The 20,234-nt window shown below is 37.0% G+C and overlaps 1 protein-coding gene across 7 annotated transcripts in view; it reads right to left on the bottom strand.

Moving 5' to 3' along the window:
• The window catches only part of LOC149490641 (uncharacterized), a 179,363-nt gene that overhangs the window by 41,854 nt on the left and 117,275 nt on the right, over positions 1-20,234 (bottom strand). For 6 of the 7 annotated variants that reach the window (XR_016317095.1, XR_016317097.1, XR_016317096.1 and 3 more), the window contains one exon: positions 5,379-6,050. Coding sequence is in view for 3 of the 7 variants with exons in the window: in XM_089707034.1 (XP_089563160.1) it covers positions 5,379-5,567 (189 nt within the window). In the remaining 4 variants the exon portion in view is untranslated. Of the gene's footprint in view, positions 1-5,378; positions 6,051-15,201; positions 15,449-20,234 lie in introns of those variants that run through there. The other variant, XM_089707024.1, reaches the window with a different exon arrangement.

The raw sequence follows: 20,234 nt of genomic DNA, 5'->3' as shown, positions 1-20,234 counted from the left end.
AGATCGCGATAAGAGGCTTTGCCATTGTACGCTCGCAAGATACTGCGTGGCGATAAGTTTTAAGACGTCGGGAAAGTATAAACTGAAAGTAGAATGAAAGTTTATGAAGCCGAGAGCACTATTTAAAAATATACTTTGCCTAATGGACACGGCACGACAGTATTTTTCATCCGCATTCTGCTCTCGGTGGAAATATTAAATTTAGAGTCCGGCGTTTTTAGACAGTACAAATACAGTGAGGCGAGCGGTAGTTTTCGGTACGAAAATATATTATTATATGGGAGCCCAGATGCAGTTCAGCATAATTCAGGAATAAAAATATGAATCCAGTCTATTACCTAATAAACTCGAATGATGGTGATGTTGCATAAGAGAGAAGTATTGGTACAGCGCTGTAGTGGCGTAACGGAGAGATATCGGCTCAACGCAAGGAGTGCACGACGCCAATCGAAGTGCAATTTTAACGGCGAGTGGCGAAATCGAAGATCGAACGAAACGTGACACCTCACTTATCACGCGATATGAAAGTTGGACATGTTATTAAATTTTGTTTTAACTTTATATTTCCGACGTTCTAATCCTAACAACGAGAATTTTGAATCCAAGTTTAAATCGAATAGGGTTGAACGTCGATGTTTATTCATTTTCAAATTAAAAATGTTGTTTGCATGCGAAAATAAGACGAAGAAATCAACACCTGGAACAATTAGAATCGAATACGACAATTTATGCAGCAATTATTTGAAGCACCCTGCCGTTCAATCCAGGTCAGATTAAGTGATTTTTAACTAATAAAAACGATGGCATGCGACGAGAACCACAGCGTTGCGCAAAATTAATGAACGTTCCTAAGCGGAAAACAGGCGCTTCTCATTATTTATATTGCAATCAGAGCATAATAAAGTAATTCGAAGTTATCTGCCTATTTAATTTAAGTCGCAAGTAGAATACTTCCATTCTAATAACTGCTTTTAATAACGGGAAAATCGTGACGTTAATAACACGTCTTCATAATGCAGTCAGTGAACGGTATGGAGGCTGAATAGACAGAGGCTGATATACGTATATTGAATCACGTAACGTCGGCTGGCTATTCGAATGGCGCCCACTGTCTCGGTCGCGTCTACTTAACTACCTCCGATTCGAGCCGGCTTACGGACATTGTCGGCCGGAGCTCTGCATCTGGCCTTGTCCGTCTGTGCAAATACTTTAAGAATACATACTTATAGAGAACAATCACGACGTTCTTACTCATCGGTTATTCACTAGACTAGCTAAGATAATGCATTTTAATTGTTGAAATAGTTCTATCAAATTCCGTAGGGCGGTTAGTATATTTTTGGACAAAAATATCTCTATCTACAGAAGCGATACGGATTGTGACACGATTTGTAGTATTGAATAAACGCAAACGGCAAAGAGTCATCAATCGGCACGAGAGCATAGGCACGCGGCCAGTCGCAAAGTTCACAACCTATGAAACAACTCGGCGCAGGGAACAAAGCGCCAGTCCAGATTACTGGCAGCTTTTAAACGCTCCAAATGTTCTGCAACGAAACACTTAGCTGACGGCCTCTAAAACATTCGAGGAGTCTGAATGGAGCCTTTGCTATCGATTTGTGAGCAATACTTAAGTTAGTTTTACTCTTTTGACATAATAGAGACGAAAGCTTTCTAGTCGCTGGTTCGGAAGTTTTACCAATTATTTCTTTCGCAAAAGCGATTCACGACCAGCGTTGTGGTCTTACTTTTAAAGGGGGAAAATAAAATACAAAATGAACGTCGAGCACCGAAACAGGAAAACTAGGAGTTTGTAACTGTTATGTTAAGGAATAATAATGATGTTAATGTTAATAATGGTATTTTGCGAGCTATCGCAGGAATTTAATTACGTTATTTATTGCTTTATTACATGTTCAATGATTATTACCAACACATCCAAACTGTGTTATTTTAATTGCAAAAATTGATGGGTTATCTTTTATACAGACATACCAACTTATTATTTTTGTAACTAATAGCTGTTGTTATAATTTTTCATAAGAATAAATGTTTATATTTACTTGAGTACATTTAAACAGAGTTTACTACCAAATATAAATAAAAAATTATGCACTTAAGAAAAATAAAAACGTTTATAATTTAAATGTACCGGCGACATATTGATTAACTCATTGAGATTTTTAAATATGTCAGCGATTGAATTAGAAACAGTGTCTACTTTTAAATCTCAGCGTGATGAAAGTGAACGCGTGGGTGGTTGAGTTCACAACAAAGTATTTCTGACAACATGAGTCGGACAGCGATATATCTGAACAATTTTACACTCATAAGCTTGGGAACTGGTTTAGTCATATTACAATAACAATAAATTCTGCCAAACACGAAACGTCATAAACTAAATGTTTGACAATATATTTATGTGCGTTTCTCAGAAGTTTTGTCGAAGTTGCGATTTTAATTTGTTTGAAGGAATATTGTAAAGAGACTCGAGCTATGTTCAAAACTGAAAGTTAATTTTGCCAAAGACCAATCTATATATGATTAATGATTTAAATATTTTAAAATAACAGAAGTATGATCTAACATTATAAGTAAAAGCGCATCCATCCTCCAAGAATGGATTTCTATAATAATTATACGATTTTGTTGCGATAGCAATCGCGCTTTAAAATTACCATAGGTCAACTTTCACTATATAAATGTCAGCACCCACGTACTTATGTATATTTGTGTATTTATATTCCACAGTTACAAACTTACAACTAACTTCTCCACCATATTTATAAACTAATTTTCCTCCTCCATTATACTTTTATCTCCGTCTGCGTGGGTACGTCGCGATCGTACACGATCGATTTGCAATAAACAATGGACAAATATTTGAAGCAGTCACGTAGATATGGAATGGGGAATTTTGTTTACATTTACCATCACGAAAAAATCCTTGATACGGTTTGCCAGAAATGTTAAAATTATACTAATTAATTGGCCTAGTTTATTATTTAAACACATGTCGTACAAATTGATAAATAAAAGTAAAAAGAAAGACAAGTGTTGAAATAAAAATAATGTAAATAATGATTTTATAAAATCACTACGATAAGGATTAATCTAAAGGTAGGAAGGAACTTTAGGGTCAGATTTTCAAAATCCATACTAATATTATAAATGCGAAAGTAACTCTGTCTGTCTGTCTGTTACTCAATCACGCCTTAACTACTGAACCAATTTGCATGAAATTTGGTATAGAGATATTTTGATACTCGAGAAAGGACATAGGATAGGTTTTATCCCGGAAATCCTATGGGAACGGGTTTTTCTTTGAAAGCCGCGGGCGGAAAGCTAGTGTAGAATAAAAACTAAAGACACGTATTGCTATTACGTCAATACAGTTTGTAGTTGAAGTGATGCATCTTGTCATACACTAATTATGCAGAATAATCCAAGTTATATCCAATGACTCATACAGCAAATAGCGCCTAGTCACATAGAGCAAATAAATCGAAATCCGGTTTGGTATCCAATGTTCTGAGATATCTCTCTCTACGTAGGTGAGGTAAAGTGAGTAAGGCAATAAGCTCGGTTTAATCAACACAACACGTAGCCTAATCAAATATGACCCCCTCGTCATATTGCGTAATTGAAGGCTTAATCACGAGAGACGTTTTGCGCGACTCGACGCTGGATGCGGGTAGGGAGAGCGAGTTTGATCAGCTCTCTATTGCGATTTGCACGCGAAAACCTGATCGGAGACCAACCGAACTAACATCATCTACCTCATGTCGGTCTCACAACAAATTACTTATCATTGGCTAAGTTTCAACATCCGAATTTCAAACTGCAAAACGTTAAGAAGCCTAGCTGATATATATTCAAAGGCGCTCTGTTCGGACAAAAGCGAGAGATGTAATAAGGTTGTGCGGACGATAGAAAATGTTTTCTGAAAAGGAAGATAAGCTCATGGTAGCAGAGGCATTCTCATTGTATGGGACGTGTGATACCACGATGCACAAAGCTCGCACAATGCAAGTCCATTCTCCCATTGTTTAACGTCTCGGACTAAACACGTTGCTGGCTTTAAGCGAATTACGACGCTGAACTTCAAACGTATCAGACTTGATTTTATCAGTTTTGAAAGTTAATTTACGATAGTTTCTTGTGGCTTGAAATTTCCAACAGATGATATATATTTAATAAGAAAATAGGGATTCTTTAACGGCAAAATTGGGGACATCATAATATTAAGTATATATTCTTATAACAATAAACCGTTTTATTTCACGTGTGTTCTTAAACAGACACCGTGTGATAATGTATAAGCCAGGCTCCTGTCACGTGAGGTCGTCTACAGAAGAAATTTAAAGGTTTGCGTATGAATATTATTGTAAGCACGATAGAGCAACAGAGACAGTAGAATCGGAAGTCTTTGTCGAGCGAACGGGCCCTGCAGTCGCGATCCCACAGAGACTTTATCTCTTGATCGCGTTATTCAGCCGAGCATCAAAGGAAAATATGAAGGGAAATATTAAGAAACGAGAGTTTCTTTTATATCTTGATTCTTTTGTTTTAAAAACGATTTGCTTTTTTGTGGACAATAAAGAATGTATCCGATTCTTTATTAATTATGCTTATAGATGATACGAACTTGCAAATACATATGTATTTTGGTGCTAGATTATTAATTATTATATGTTAATAATTGTTATTGATTCGTAAGTAGATAGAGGAAATCAGAGGGTTATCAGTTGTAAGCCGAGGGCGATGCAATGGCGGAGGTGCGTGATTACACACCGGCTTTAATTTTTTTATCGCACAACGTTCATTCCCAAATATACCTACGTGTTATCACGTCATTCGGTTTAAATGATAACATCATATCACGTAATGTGGTCGCAAACCGGTCGATATACTTATTTATACATTTACAGAATATTTCCTAAATGTTTGCGATTTTAATTCATCGAAGCGTAGTTGCACATTCTGTCTGCCCTATACGGAACTATGTATTGTAATAAGATGTATGTATAAGAAGTCGAGGCGCCGCAGAGTCATCGTCCTGTTCATTATATTGTGCGATGCCAATTCCCATACAATAGGAGACGATGGGGCGGATGACGTCATTTCAGACTAGCCTTGGAATTGAGGTCGGTGCTCGAAATGGCGGCACTATAAATGTTCCTAAGTCGACAATAAATCAAATAAAAAATACATACGAAAATTGTTCTACTTTAACATGCTCCATAGAAGTTACTTATGCCCGAGTTTACTCTGTAGGTGTAGACTATCGACATAATAATGTTCTTGTTTTTCTAAATTATTTTATTTGGTTCAAATACATCCCTACTAAGAAGGCTAAGGAATAAAAAAATGCTTACCTTGATACTATCGTAGCAGGCGGTAACTCTTCCATTCTGCACTTCCACGGTGGTCGGGGGATGCGCAAACTTGCACTCGTTGTCTGGTCGCGAACACTTATTTCGTTGGAATTCGCGGCACACTTCGAGCTGCAGCCAGCGAGAGTCTTTTCCGTTCAGGAGGCTATTCATGTTCACCATGGTTGCCATCGTTGCCACTATAGTCGTAGTTGAAATTCACGCACAGTTACGCTGAAGTGCGGCGCATAGGCGGCGTAGGGCGAGCGCGCCCGCGCGCTCTGAGTACACTTCTCACACGTTATAATATTATATGCGGCGTAGCTGTGGCGCTCGCGCACCCTTCACTGAACACTGCGCAACACTCGGTAGACGAATATGATACCGCGGCGATTGACGCGCGGCGGAGATTACTAATTTACAAAATATTAATCTTACAATTACGTTAGAAAGACACCGAAGTTGCAAGCTTAATTAGGCAAGTATTAAAATATTATCACACGCGTTCGTATCGATGTTGACGATTGATTTAGTAGAGGGCGAGCGGTGCTTGGTGCGCGAGCATGGCGGCGGCGGCGGCCGGTGCGGGATCTGGCGGGCGACGGTGGGGCGCGAAATAAGCGAATTAGCGGCTCGGCGGTCAGCGAGCAAGCCGGTGCGGTGCGGGGCTCAACTCTGCGAACAACAAAACACACTGGTTACTCTCCGGGCACTCCGCCCCAGAGCCAAGCTCAAGCGGCTACCGGGTTAGCAAGCGCGCGCGGGGACCGTTCTTGGGCCCGCGCTGCTAGGGTCCTTTGTGCTGGGTGTAAGTCGCCCGGCACAAACAACATTTTCTCTTACAATGCATATATTAGTAATTAATAATGCCGCTTTCCCAATTAGTTATTATAACAATAGCCATTTATAACTGTTCTTTGCACGTGCATTATTAATTAAGAAAAGTATACTGAATAGAGATAGTCTTTCTTGTCTTATTTAGTTAATCGTTACATTGCTGCGTCTCTCCATCTTGAGAACAATTACACTGACTTCTGAGAAATACAGATTTATTCTCTTAACTCTGTATTTCTCATTGCCGTTCTAAAAACTAACATTAAACAATATCTCGAAATAGTTTAACACGGCTAAAGCATGTTGTTAATATTACGGTTAGTGCAATACAATTTCAAAATATACAAATTACATAAAATAATATAGGACAATCTCAATATATAGAGACTGGGTGTATTTAAAACTTGTAATAATTATTTATAATTACAGACGTCATGTTTCGTAAAGGTTTGGGCTGATTCACAATTCATCATAACTATTAGTCGTCGGACATGCGGCAATGAGTGTAGTTTGATGCTGGTCGGTGAGGAAGTGGGATGACAGGTGATCAGTGTAGTGCGCACGTTTCGGACAGGTGTCGCACCAATAACGTGCGCCAGTAGACATAAATACTGCGCCCCACCACGACAGCGGGACGATCAGCGAAAACATTCAAATTATTGCCAGATAAATTATACAGAAATACGCCAAAGTGTGTCACTAAAATGAATAGTATATACGCGTTGCCCAATAAAAATGAGTGTTAGAGGTATATGTATAATCACGGAAAAATTCTTTGTGTGGGCGCCGTGAGCCGAAACGTGACGGTCTCGAACGATGAGAAGAAGGAAAAACTTGTGAAACCAAATCCTATCGTAATGTGCTATTTAAAGCATAACCCAGTTGAAAATAGCCCCGGTGTACGGCAACGCAACGACGCGCTCAGCATCGTGCATAATCTACAAATTTTATTTTTGATGACGGTAAATGCAGCGTTATTTTCCCCATCTCCTGGCACGCCGACTCCGACAGAGACATGTTCAAAGTTGAAAGAGATATCACACTAAAATTCTTTTAAACTCGTTCAAACATTTATTCAGTTTTATGGCTCAGTTTATATGCGACGTGTTGTCCTTTGTGATTGTTTACCAGTGTTATAACTCAAGGAATTTATGTGACCTAATAAGTAACAACATTAATATTTTATTAAATAATTATTAATGCTTAAAATTTAACGAACTGAACAAAATTTTTCTACATCTATACATTTCGATATAGTAAATAGAAAACAACTATTTGGACTGGTAAATTTTAAATAAGTAATAAAAATAATAAATGAAATTAAGTGACATATATAAATTGCATATGCTGTTAATAAAGGCTGAACAATGAACATGCTGGAAAACTCAATTGTTTAACTCCATGTATACCATGTTTTTTTGACAAATAAATTAATTTGAATTTGAATTTTAAGCATTTCTAGGCTGTTAGTATGAATGCCGGATCACAACTATCAGCTGTAAAATAAAATGCCGAGTTTATTTATTTACAAACGGTTTACAAATTCCTTCATACAAAACATCACATGAATGTACCTACGTACGCAGATATTCAAACGGCGATCGGATGCACATCGGCAAAGTAATCCCACAGAGTACACATAACTAAACATGTTCAAAGCGAAATGGTCATCGTTTTATTTTGAGCATTAAACAAGAAATCGAGAATGGCAGCGTCAAAGGATATCGCCGGATTCCTTTACCGTCGGGCGCCGCTGGCTGAGTTCCTTCGGCGCTCGACACGCACGGGGAAGACATTCAATAACCTAGTGAAAAGATTACCAAGAGCAATCAGACGGAAGCGAATCTAAATAAGAATCTCGTGAGAGCGGTCGGGCACTGGGGTGAGGCGGGGGGAGAAAAAACAGTCGGGCCGGATCCTTTGTGCACGAAGATTCGATCTAGTCCCTATCGAGGAATTTATCGTTTAATAGATTCGCGAAGACTGCGGTAGAGTGCATAAATAGTGATCACCGCTATCGCTACGGGCCGGAGCTCGCTCGCATCCGTGGTCTTGACCGGGATTCGAACCTGGGTCTCCCACCGACTGAGAGGGCGCTCTCGCCACTGAGCTATCAAGACAATAAGAATGCGAGACAAATTAATTGGTCCGGGAGCCAGCAGCAGATTTTATGACCAAGTTCCTCTCAAGCGGTAATTAGTAAAATGCATCAAAGTATAGTATTATGAAGCCTCGTGAACGTCAGCTGGAGCTCGGTTGGGGGGAAGAGCGGTTGTAGCCTCCCGTATCAGCTGACGGTTTTTCCACCAAGATACAGCCAGCTGACATATATATTTATCCACAGTTACATATAAGCTATCATCAGGTAAATTTTTGTTTGAGAGGAAATAACGGAAAATAAATTTTTCTTTAAATTTAACTTTCATGTTCGAGACACCAGCTGACGTATAATACACCATGTTGTAACCAGCTGACTATTTTTTTTCGTTGAGATATTGGGTTAGCTACAATTTGACAAATTTTTAGCTGAGAGGAAATGAATGAATGAATGTATTTTTTTTCCTATGTGCGTGGGAGGCTACAACCGCTCACCCCCCCAACCGAGCGCCAGCTGACGTTCACGAGGCTTTATAATACTATACTCTCATGCGTCTGACGAATTATCTCTTGAGAGGAAATAGTTAACCAAATTTGCACCTGGCTCCCTAACCAAATCCTCTTATAAAAAAAAATCAAGCATTCATTTGACAAAGTGATGTCGTAAGTTGTCTGTGCTGTTTTATTTTAGCGTTCTTGAGAGTTAAGCCAATAATAGTACCAATAATACAATTGTAATGCATTTTGTGTAGTGTTCACACGTTGTATTCGTGTAACAAAGCATGTCAGTTACCGACGTTATTGTTAATCTTATATGCGAAGAGAATAAATTATTTGAAATATTGACAATTATTATACCTAGTTTCTTTTCCATTGTGAATATAAAGTTATTTTAAACAGTATTTCTTTCCGTTTCTTAAGTAAGTATTAAGTATGTATAAGTATAAATTTCAAATTAAAACTAAAGTTTTAATATTAAATACTTCTAAGCCTGTAATGTATTAATGTTTTCTGTTTCATTTAAGTAATAGTTTCTGAGAGATAAAACGCAATTATAATATTCTTCATATTCGTCGACAGCTCTACATTGTAGACAAATAAAAATAATCCCATTGATCACGAAAGAGATAAACGCCAATAACTCGACTTCAGACTAGCAATACCCGACTATTGAATTTTAGTAAATGAAAAGAATAAATAGCGTGATTTCACAACCCCGACACTTATTGTCAAATGAATGCACATTGTAGCTCACTCTACCGCACCTTTCGCCGTGTTGCCTCGCGATTGAACTTTACGCGACATTTGCAGTCACATTCACGACATGCTGACATGGCGAGATTGTTGCACCTACAATTACTATTAGTATTATTATCTGTACTTTCACAGAGCGAAGGTACAGCGCTAAATGATACCGATCGTTTGAAAGGAGATCTTTATACCGAAGGCGCGAAATAAATTCCCAGATGGCAAATTGTTAAAACTAAAAGACAAGCAATTGATACGGAATACACTATAATATGCTGATGAGGGATCCGCTCTTGGACGACGGACCACTTGGTACTTTTTTATGTATTTAATTTTTTATCTCAGTCAGTTCAATTGTTACCTTCAGCTGAGAAGTTGCAATTTTCAGAAAAAAGTAGGTAGTATTTATTATGACAAAGAAAAAACGGCACTGAGGCCGGACCAAAGCTTTAAACGCCTTGTATCAAATAATTACTTCAACATTTAGCGAAAATTACGTCGTTTTAATTAAAATCGGCCAGCACCTTGTGATGAATTATACCTATTAAATATTTTAGAATAATAGGATTCCTACGAGAAAGCTTTAATTTAAGTATCTATCATATAAATTAATATGGGTCAAACAACCCTTCGAAATATTAACAAAATCAACAGAACATTTTTCATCTTTTCCTCACCTCTCTTATTCATGGAATAAAGAACCTCCCTAGTTAATTAATTTGATGTATGAATAACAGGCGTGGGTACACAGGAAAATGAAACTTTTAGAAGTAACTGTATTTTCTATTATTACTTATTGCTGAACACGTATAGTAATATTTACACTAAGACATAGGATTATTACTTTTATATTTAGATATATTTTACAACTAATAGAGCATAAAGTGAATGTAGCAATGTATGAAGGTTTTATTATTGAAATTGAGAGAATTATTGCAGTTGTTATTGGGTTAAGGTCAAACGTCATGCTTAAGTAAAAATGCTTATTGCAGAAAGACAATCACAATTAAAAATCTTTATATAGTTTAAACATGGAACAGATTAATGGCTCAAAGATATTTTTTAAATTGAATATCATATCATAAGCATAACCTTTGTACATATTTACCTTTTGGTTGGTTGGTTTGCACATACGTTATTTAAAATAACCTACTCGTATTTGAACTCTATATTATACTGTTTTAAGAAAAAGCAAGGTCTTAAGATTTTTCCGCGAATCGTGAATACAAAATAAATTAATTTGTGTACCAGTACGTGACGGAACAAATTATACATTAATTTAAAAAGTTGTATAGTTAAGTTCCCTTTGTTATCTTTGAATAGTCTTATCGCGACTGGAAATGGCTATTGTCAATTGGAGCATTACGTTGTCCAAAAGATAAAAAGTGTACAGATACAAGGCCAGTCAGTAATAAGGCAGAAAATGGGCTGACACAAGCAGGAGGTGACCTTGGGCAGCTGTGTCGCGCTCCATCGCGTCAGCCGCAGACGCAGACTGCAAAAAAACACTACCACTCTACCTGACTACACGCTTCATTGGAGCCATGACATACTCATTGCCTTTTTAAATATCTTGAATTGTTTCAAAAACGACTTTAAAAATTATATTTACACGAAGAATTTCAACCATGATAGGAAAGGAGAATTTCCTCCCTAAACCTAGATGTTTGTTTAATCTCCAACAAAGTGCCTTCTAAATTTTAATAGCTGTAATTAATTACTAGATTAAAATCAATGTTTCTGCACAAAAGTTGTTCGTACATTTTAGGCTATTAAAGCTGTATTCTTCAGTTGATTAATGTTCTTGTGTCTGACAGTTTTCCCATGTTTCTCTGAGATTATTGTTGATGTGAACCTATCCCAATATTTACCCTTTATTATAATAATAAAATATGACCACCAAGCATTTCCAACACCAAGCATGTGTTGGAAATGTACGTAGGTATGAAACTATTGTTTAGTCTATAGAATTTTGCTACAGGACATTCGTGGTAAATCATGTTAAAAATAAACATATTGATACAACATTATGTTATTAATTACCACAGTTACGCATGTCATTTAAAGAGCAAAGCACACGATGAGGAAAATTTAATTTTTAAATGCGATATTTATGTTGAAATCAGTCATGTTTATAATACCGTTCATGAACTTCGTGTTTGAATGGAATATAGACTTTATTTTAAAGGAGCAAAGGTTATTTTCGAGATTTTAAAGTGTTTGGATTCGATGTGATGTGACTCGCAAGTGATGTCACCGATTTAACATTTGTTATTCTCTGTACAGTTCTGGATTGGCTGGTCGCGCGTGGTTGACTCAGCACAAGCTTTTTGTAGCAATAAATTTAGAAAATAAAGTTGACATGGACTAAATAAGGAGACAGCACACGTGTGGAGAAATGTAGAGATAAAAGAAATGTGTTCTTATACTGTAACTTAATTGCTTTATTCAGAATGAATAAATTCAACGGACAAAAATGTCAATGACATAAAAATTGAGTGTAATTAAAAATTCTATTGCGGTATCGGAACAATATGTGACATAATGAGTAAATCAAAGCAAATGATTAGCTGAGCACGTAGGTCAGTTCCGGCAGTCAAAACAAAGGCCATTGTTAGCGCGGATAGAGCAGATCGGGCACCGGCCCTGCTCTTGCATTCGGGACGTGTACGAACTGCATTAAGCTGCCTTTGGGGACGCCTGCAGACTCGTAATTAGCGGGAGAAGCGAAAAATTTGCGACGGCTTAAAATTTACGAGGCGCAAATTACACGACTCCGGCGCTATCGCTGCAGCGCCCCATTAATGTGCGCGCCTTATCGAGTGCGGCGGGAGAGGAGCCCGAGACCCGGCACGATTGTGCGCGGACATTAAACTGATCGCATCGGCAAAACGTAAAAATAAGCACAACACCCGACATGGAAGATAAATAAACGGCCAACATTATTGTATGAGGAAAACTTGCATTTATTTATTGGGACGGCGTAATGGGGATTCAAGAGGTTGGTTGAATTTTAATGCGGCGAAAGAAGGGCGAAGGAACGGTTATTTATGTTCTCCCGATATTAAACTTTATTAGTGTAGTTAGTCCACAAACGACGTTCTAGTATCTAGTTTGTTTTATGATTTGACCGATTATGATATTAAGAGATAAGAAATATGACGAAATACGAAGTTATATATGGTAATTTACGACCTAAAATATTTCATTACGCTCGTTAGACTTTGTCTGGCGGTAATACATAGATCTAATCGAAACCGGTTGTTATTTAAGTCAATTAATGTTTTTATTTTAATTAGAAAAATTAAGTGGAGTACTTGTTACAGTCAGTATTTTTTCTATTAAATGCCAGTTTATGAAGATGCTATTCAGTATAAATTAATATCGTTGTACTTTCGGATTTGTTGGAATTTATCTACCTTACTGTGATACGAAAACATTCCATCTTATTTTAATTATAATAATAATTCTGTACCGATTATAACAAAGGACGCCCACTACAAAAATGTTTGATAATTAATCCTTTATAATACTATTTTCTCTATATACGTAGGTGTAACTGTTATTACACCGTGTAAATAATGATTAATTCAATATATTACATGATATCAAAGTTTATAATATGTGAAGATTACGATTGTTTTGATTTTTGTTCAGGGGAAATTATTTATACTTGATTTTTTGTAAGGAAAATATATTCTATAAAGATAACACAGCAATTGGATGGATATTAATAATTTTCATTATCTAAATTCGCAGAAAGAACAGATTGTGATTCTCTTTGTAACTTATTTCCATAGTCATAAAGCCTACATTACATTTTTCATTGTTTAAAATCCTTTAGTATAGTTATTAATATTATATACTTATTAATATACTTCTCCTCTGCTCTCTCTACCATGTAATTTTAACAAACAAATAATAATTATTGTCGGAAATGATTGAGCCCGAGTTGTTGTTTATTGTTGTTGGAACGGACAATCTTTTTACATTAATCGATAAGTTGCCTAAAATATTCCGGTAGTAAAAATGGTAAAACAGATTGAAATTTCGTCGTATTTTATCAATGATTAATTTCGTTTTTAATTTGCGAATTGGACCGGTGTGTCATGTTCGTTTATTCTACGCAAAAGATAAGATAATTCTTTTAGATAGCATTATCGGAGCTAGGTACATTTTGTGGCGATGCTATTCAGATTATGTTGACTTAATTACACTTAATATTCATTCCTCTTTGGATAATACTTATTCTTTTATGAATAACATTGTTGGTTTTTTTTTTCAATATAATAAGAAATAAAAATCATAACTTATGATCAAACACACGAATATTATTTACTTTTTTTGATACACCAAATTACTCTTACGCTGTCCGTGAAAAATTTATCGGAGGAAATATCTTAGTTAGTAATATAATTAGCAAATGTTCTTTATTTTGTGTTTTATGTGATTTTTCGTAGTTATAACATCGAAATGGACATATAATATAGGCCACAGGAAGTACAAAATTTGAATATTTGTTTTTACGTACCTTTACAGTTAGTGAAATACAAAAAATAATAATCCAGAGCGAGCCCTCTATTGACAGACGTTTTATTGTTAGGAGCAGGTAGCGAAGCCAGCTGTTACCCTCGTAGATGAAACGTTGCAAACAGACCATTGTGGACCTTAGTTGAACCAATATACCGAGATTTTAAAAATTAACACATGCACGTTTTATTCGAGCTCAATTTTTAATATTTTTTCATTTAGCGCGTTACAGCTCTAGCATAGAGCACTGGGGTACTTTGTGCGCAACTACTAGTGTGGTGAACGTTTATTCAGGAACTAAACATTTTATGAGCGATTTCAAGATTCAATAAGGATTTTAGTGACAATGTGAGCGCGGAATTCGCAATTGTGAGCTTACGATGCATTGTTTTCGAGACTATTTGTATAATTATTGATACAAATAATGCTTGTTATGAATTTTATATTTTAAAGATAAGAATAGTAACTACAATTCAAAATTTACGAAATGTTATAAATCTGTCCATTTATCTTAAAATATGATAAATTATCTCAAGATAAGAATAGGTACATAATGTGACTTATAATGCAGTAATGTATTTGATTTTGTGAAGTATTTGGAAAATCTACAAAATGATAGGTCATTACTGAAATGCGCTTGGAAAGTTATGACTTTGTAGAGGAAGAAGTTAATAGTGCCGTTACGGGATTAGGAAAGATTTCTACTTAGCAAACTTTTACGTTATTGGCAATATCGATGAAAGCTTTAACATTCGTGCCCTCGTGCAAGCGCGAGCGTATGGCATTGCACGAAACGGGCCCAACTAATTGCAAAAGCTCTCATGCGGGCCGTTTATAAACTCCTTACCGAAACTACCGACTTGTGGGCATTTATCACATAAGGGATAGTTGGTTGTTCAGGCTATTTCAAATTTCTGTCGAATTTCGGAAATCGCCCAAAAAAAACGGTATCCAATTTTAGGAAACACTAATCTCACGAATAGGTTTACCGATGTCACGTAAAACACGTCAAAAGAACCTCACTATTTTTCACAAACTTTCACGATACACACTTTAACGCGACTTCCGAATTCGACCATAAGTTGCAAATACCTAATAAAATTAGCGTAACACTTACATGATGAGGGATAAACAAGCCGGGTAAGGGGATGTGAATGTCCAAAAGTCAAATCATAGCAAGTCGCACTAAGTTTAAGACAAACGATTCGCCGGTAGGGTAGAGGTCGCGTTCGCGGCCACAGCAGGGCGGCACGCGTCGTGTTCGGGGCACGAGTGCGGTGCACAGAGCGGCGCGATTCACACAAGCACAAGCAGAGTCGGCTGGCGACTGACGGGAGGCGAGTGCCGAGTGGCGCGGTGCGGGGTGCCGGTGCGCGCGCACCCCGCACGCCGCGCCCCGCGCCGGGCCCCTCGTTCCCTCCCTGTCTCGCTCCCTCCCCCCGCCCGCCGCCCGGCTGCCTTATCACGTCGCACGGCGCGCCGCTTCCTTTCTCCTCATGCAGTTGCGAGCTTTTCGCCACTGCCACACTTCCGCCCGCCCAGTCGATTGTGTCGACTTTTAAACGGTCAATGTGTTCTTGCACCACTTCATAAACACATTAACGGATGATTACATTTTCTTATTAGCGAAGCGGAGTTTTGCAGGCGAATGCGCTCGAATTAAAATGTTTCAAAAAACTTTACCAGACGTGGCATCCTCTAACAAATTATTTGCGATAAATTTAGGGTAAGTATCGATTAGGCAATTTGAATATAATATTTAGGGTGAGCTAGTAAAATCGGCTATAGGAAGGGTGCGTCCGATAAGGTGTAAGCGAGAGGCAATGTGGCGCGGGAGCAAGCGAAGAGCGGTGAAAGTGCGCTACGGAACGGGTTTGCGCGTGACCTGTCCTGCACGACCACTCTGCAATATGCACTAGATTGAAAATGGGAACAGCCAGCAGTCTGACTCATACTAAACACGCGCAAATAAACTTTAATTTCTGAGAAGAGGGCTATTTATTCCAAATTAAAAAGCTTTTCGATTACCTACTCTACAATTTGGTAGAGTCCCGTTTAAGCTACTAAGTACTAAATTTTGAGGATTTATACGTAACGTTCACCTCTTAATATCTATTTAGACATATAGAATAAAGTTGAAACGAACTTAAATTATGTAGGTGGTGTAGTTGAAAATGTAGAGTTTTTAAATAAAGTCAAAGAAAATGCAACCACGACGTTTGATCGAAATAATCTATGATCGTAAGGTTCACATAAACGGAATAAGTAACGTAGACTTTATTACATATGGCAGTAGACACGAGACCAAAGGAATATACATGTACAGCACCGCAGGTTCTGCAAATATTTAATTTCGATGTAGCAATAGAAAGATTTTTAGTTTCACAATTTATTTGTAGTGGAATCAAATTTGAGAGATGCATTTATTTAAGGTAGAATAAAGTATATAGTACCTTTTAAAAAAACTGATTTGCCAAACAGAATCATAAAAGTAAATAAGCTATTAAAAATGTACATAAAGTATCAAAAATCGTTTCATGCAATAAAGGCGGATGCAGGCTCCAATCACGACGTGGTTTTTATTCAATGCGCCTTTGAGCGTGACACCTAAAAAGTTCATTATTTAACATTTCTTGTCTAATTCGCTTCGAAAAGAGCGTTATTAAAAACAAAAATAATAAAAAATAAGGTTACTTCTAATCGTATGACTTTAGCACGTATGCAGTTTAATAACCTCGATAATGTGCAATTACGAACACGAAAACACTCGAGACAATTAGTCAGATTTATTGGATAAAATTAACCGCAAAAATAGATGCGCATTAGGAAAAAAAACGTGTTTAAAAAATCTCAGTCGAAAGCTAAATGATAAAGCCTGCCTTTGTGCCGTCGCTTTAGTGTAAAAAACATTACTTGAGCTACTCTGTTGATTTTTCCTGTCCCTTAAAGTAAGCAGCTCTTAACTTCTTCTTTCAGACATTAACGTACTTCAACTCAACATTATGAGATAATTATTTGCTAGGAATCATTTTAAGAATTAATCTTGAAATTATGTTGCTTTTGAATTACGCCTGTGCTTTCTTTATTAAACTTAGATGCCACAGATGTTAAAACGTTAAGTCTATATTATATATTATTAAATACAGATGAATGAAAAAAAAGTGCCTGAATAATGTGTTAATTATCTAAAATACTGTTGTTTACCATAGTGCAGTAGGAAGTAAGGAAGTACCTATATGTTGTTCAACAAACAAAAAGGGCTAGATCGTATACAGGTGTACCGTGTAGGGTTCGAACAGATGTGCTGCTTCCTCCAATATTGGCCGGCGATTCGCAATGCGTGCCAACGTTGGCAAACACCGCACGCGACTCACTCAGCACTCGAATGCCTATGTAATCAAATATCTACGTATCGTATATATTTCATATAGCACTCCAGTTCTACGTCCTTCAATGTTAAATCTATTCTATCGTGTATTTTCGAGACTCCGAATAGGAAAACGTGACGTTAACTAAAGCAAAAAATGCATTTAATTGTATCTCTTATGACGCGGTTGGTTGGCGTTTTCGGCGGCCTCGAGACGAGTGATGGAGTTCAACGACCCAGTGTTCATCTTGTGCCCGCAAAAAATGCATCGCTCCGTCCCACGCGAAACGCAATACATTAGCACATTAGTATATATATACAAGTATTATGGATACAAAGAAAAAATCATCACCAATCACGGTGTGTGTACATCGCATACCACACCTTTCGACGAGGCGGGTTTTATACTATGATAAGATTGTGTTCGCTTGGTCTAGAAACACATTAAGCCAACGAATAAATCTATCACACGTGTTCTCAATACTGAGTTTTGTGTACGTTATAGCGATTATCGATGCCAATTGTCATCGCATTAACGACCTTATTTCGTTTCATTGACAAGTCTTGTGAACTTCAAATAGGCGATAGTCGAATAACAAATACAAAGGCGGGGGCTCGCCCACGCAACTCATCTTCACATCACTTCATTGCGCACGCGCCGCGCTTCCTGTATCATTCATTAGTGGTGTTTCAGAGCATTATAACAAATGACTGCTGACTGCCTATCTTAAACTGCCCTCAATTGATTAGGTAAAAAATTGGAATAGCTTGTGAAATAGATCACCAATATTTTAATTGGTTGATACTTACACAAAAAGTCAAACTTTATTTTATAAGCAATAAAAAATCAACAATCAAACGAAACAATTTAGCCTAGTAACTATTTCTTATACATTTTTGTATGCTTAGTTTTATTATATTAAATCAAAAATCTATTTACAATTCACACAATAAACTGGAGAGAAATAAAATTATTCATGACATAAATTAATTTACTTAATGAGTTTATGACTTCGATCGCTATTTCTACCATGCTACAACTTTAATAAGGCTACTAACTAAATCTTATGAATTCATATACCAATTAAGTTAAATTAAATATACGAAGAATTTAGAAACTGCTTAGCTTCCTTGAAGCGCATCGCTGTAATTGGCTTACACAAGCTGAGAGCACGAAGGCATCGTTTGTGATTTATTTATTGCATTTTCTTCTAGTATACTTAACCTGATAGTCACACTTCGATAAGAATATATATTTTTGCCGACATTCTGAACTTTGATTTCTGATTCCGGCATCATAATACATATATTTATATTTATAGTATATTTAAGTTAGATTACTAGGTGGAGTTGAATATTGCCTTTACTTGCTGTGCTTCTGGTGTGTCTAGGTTTACCATTCCAAATGACAAAAAATGTGTTTTTAATCAACAAAGTTTTATCACAATAATTGTATTTTATAGACTCTATTTTTAGGAAGTAAAATGTAGCAACATTTGTTAAGAAAAAATGTCATCAAGTCATTATGCTAAAAAAATATATGCCACTTACTACTTAGCCTGTATTTAGTACTGAAACTATGAACAAGGAGGTTTCAAACAAGCTGCCTAACATTGTTCAGCGTACCTGTATAATCAATGAGACCAAAAATATACACATATTTTCCTGTGCATCGCGAATGAGCCCTTCACACGGTTATTCTAGCGTTTAATTAAAAGCGGTGAAGCGGAGTCGCGCTCCTGAGCCGAGCGGCAGAGCATCGCGCTCGTGCCCGTTTGATGACTCTGTATAAACGGTAATTAACTCGCTTCATCTGACTCGCTCCTAAGATATATCCTGAGTAGCTTTCGCAACAAATAAAATTATAAGTAATAACCCCTCAAAAAACGTTAAGCGCACCCATTAAAAGCGAGCACCTAGACGAGATTCGATGTTTTTTATTTAATGCAAATCAGTTTCAGAGAATCAAATTAAGAGAAATCGTGACGCATATTGAACATCTGTACGATCCGAAAATGGTCATCCCGAATATAACAACAATGGACACGAAATGATTCATATAAGCGACGAAAATATTTCTGAAACCATCGGCCGTCTGATTTCCGACCTTTAGCTGAACTTATACGTTGGCTCGTCTTCGGTTGATCCACGTAGTGAATTGGGTTCCGGATCTGTGACACGGGCGCGGAAATGAAAGACTTCTACTGGCTTGCATTGTCACTCCGCTAACCGGCCGAAATATCGACACGCTGCAATCGATTATATTGCGTTTCATTTAATCTGACTCGGAGTGAGCAATATAAAAATGTTGCAATAACATTACCGGAATTGTTATTATCTAAGTAATAAGAAACGCAGTGAGCGGTGTCGAACGAACTGTGTGCTAAGTGGCTTTTAAGGCCGCTTACCTCATCTCTCTACCTAGTCCCACCGAGTTGTGTTTATGTACGAATTTAGTACGATGGTCTGTTTGTTTATTTGATCCATTTCTGTCGAAACACCATGCAATCGAGATGCTGTATGGTTACCGATTTTTATTTCGAATTTTCGAAACTGACGAACGCTTCGTCAGATCCATTTACAGAAATGTATTCGTTGGTATCATAAAAGCCTTCCGTTTTAAGAATAGATTAACTTATAACAATGGATGAGTGTGATTAAATAGATGTTCGATAAAAAATACTGAGTCATAAGAATGTTAACACATCTATTCACAATGGGTTTGCGTATAAATCGCAAATCATTATGTATAGAAAATAACAATTTAGGTAAACTAAAAATAT

This window comes from Colias philodice, chromosome 2 (assembly GCF_061535455.1).
Source record: "Colias philodice isolate Cphi_HAF_F1 chromosome 2, ilColPhil1 Martin Lab GWU primary, whole genome shotgun sequence".
NCBI classification, from domain to species: Eukaryota; Metazoa; Arthropoda; class Insecta; order Lepidoptera; family Pieridae; genus Colias; species Colias philodice.
The sequence above is the reverse complement of the archived record's forward strand: the minus strand, read 5'-3'. Positions and strand labels throughout refer to the sequence as shown.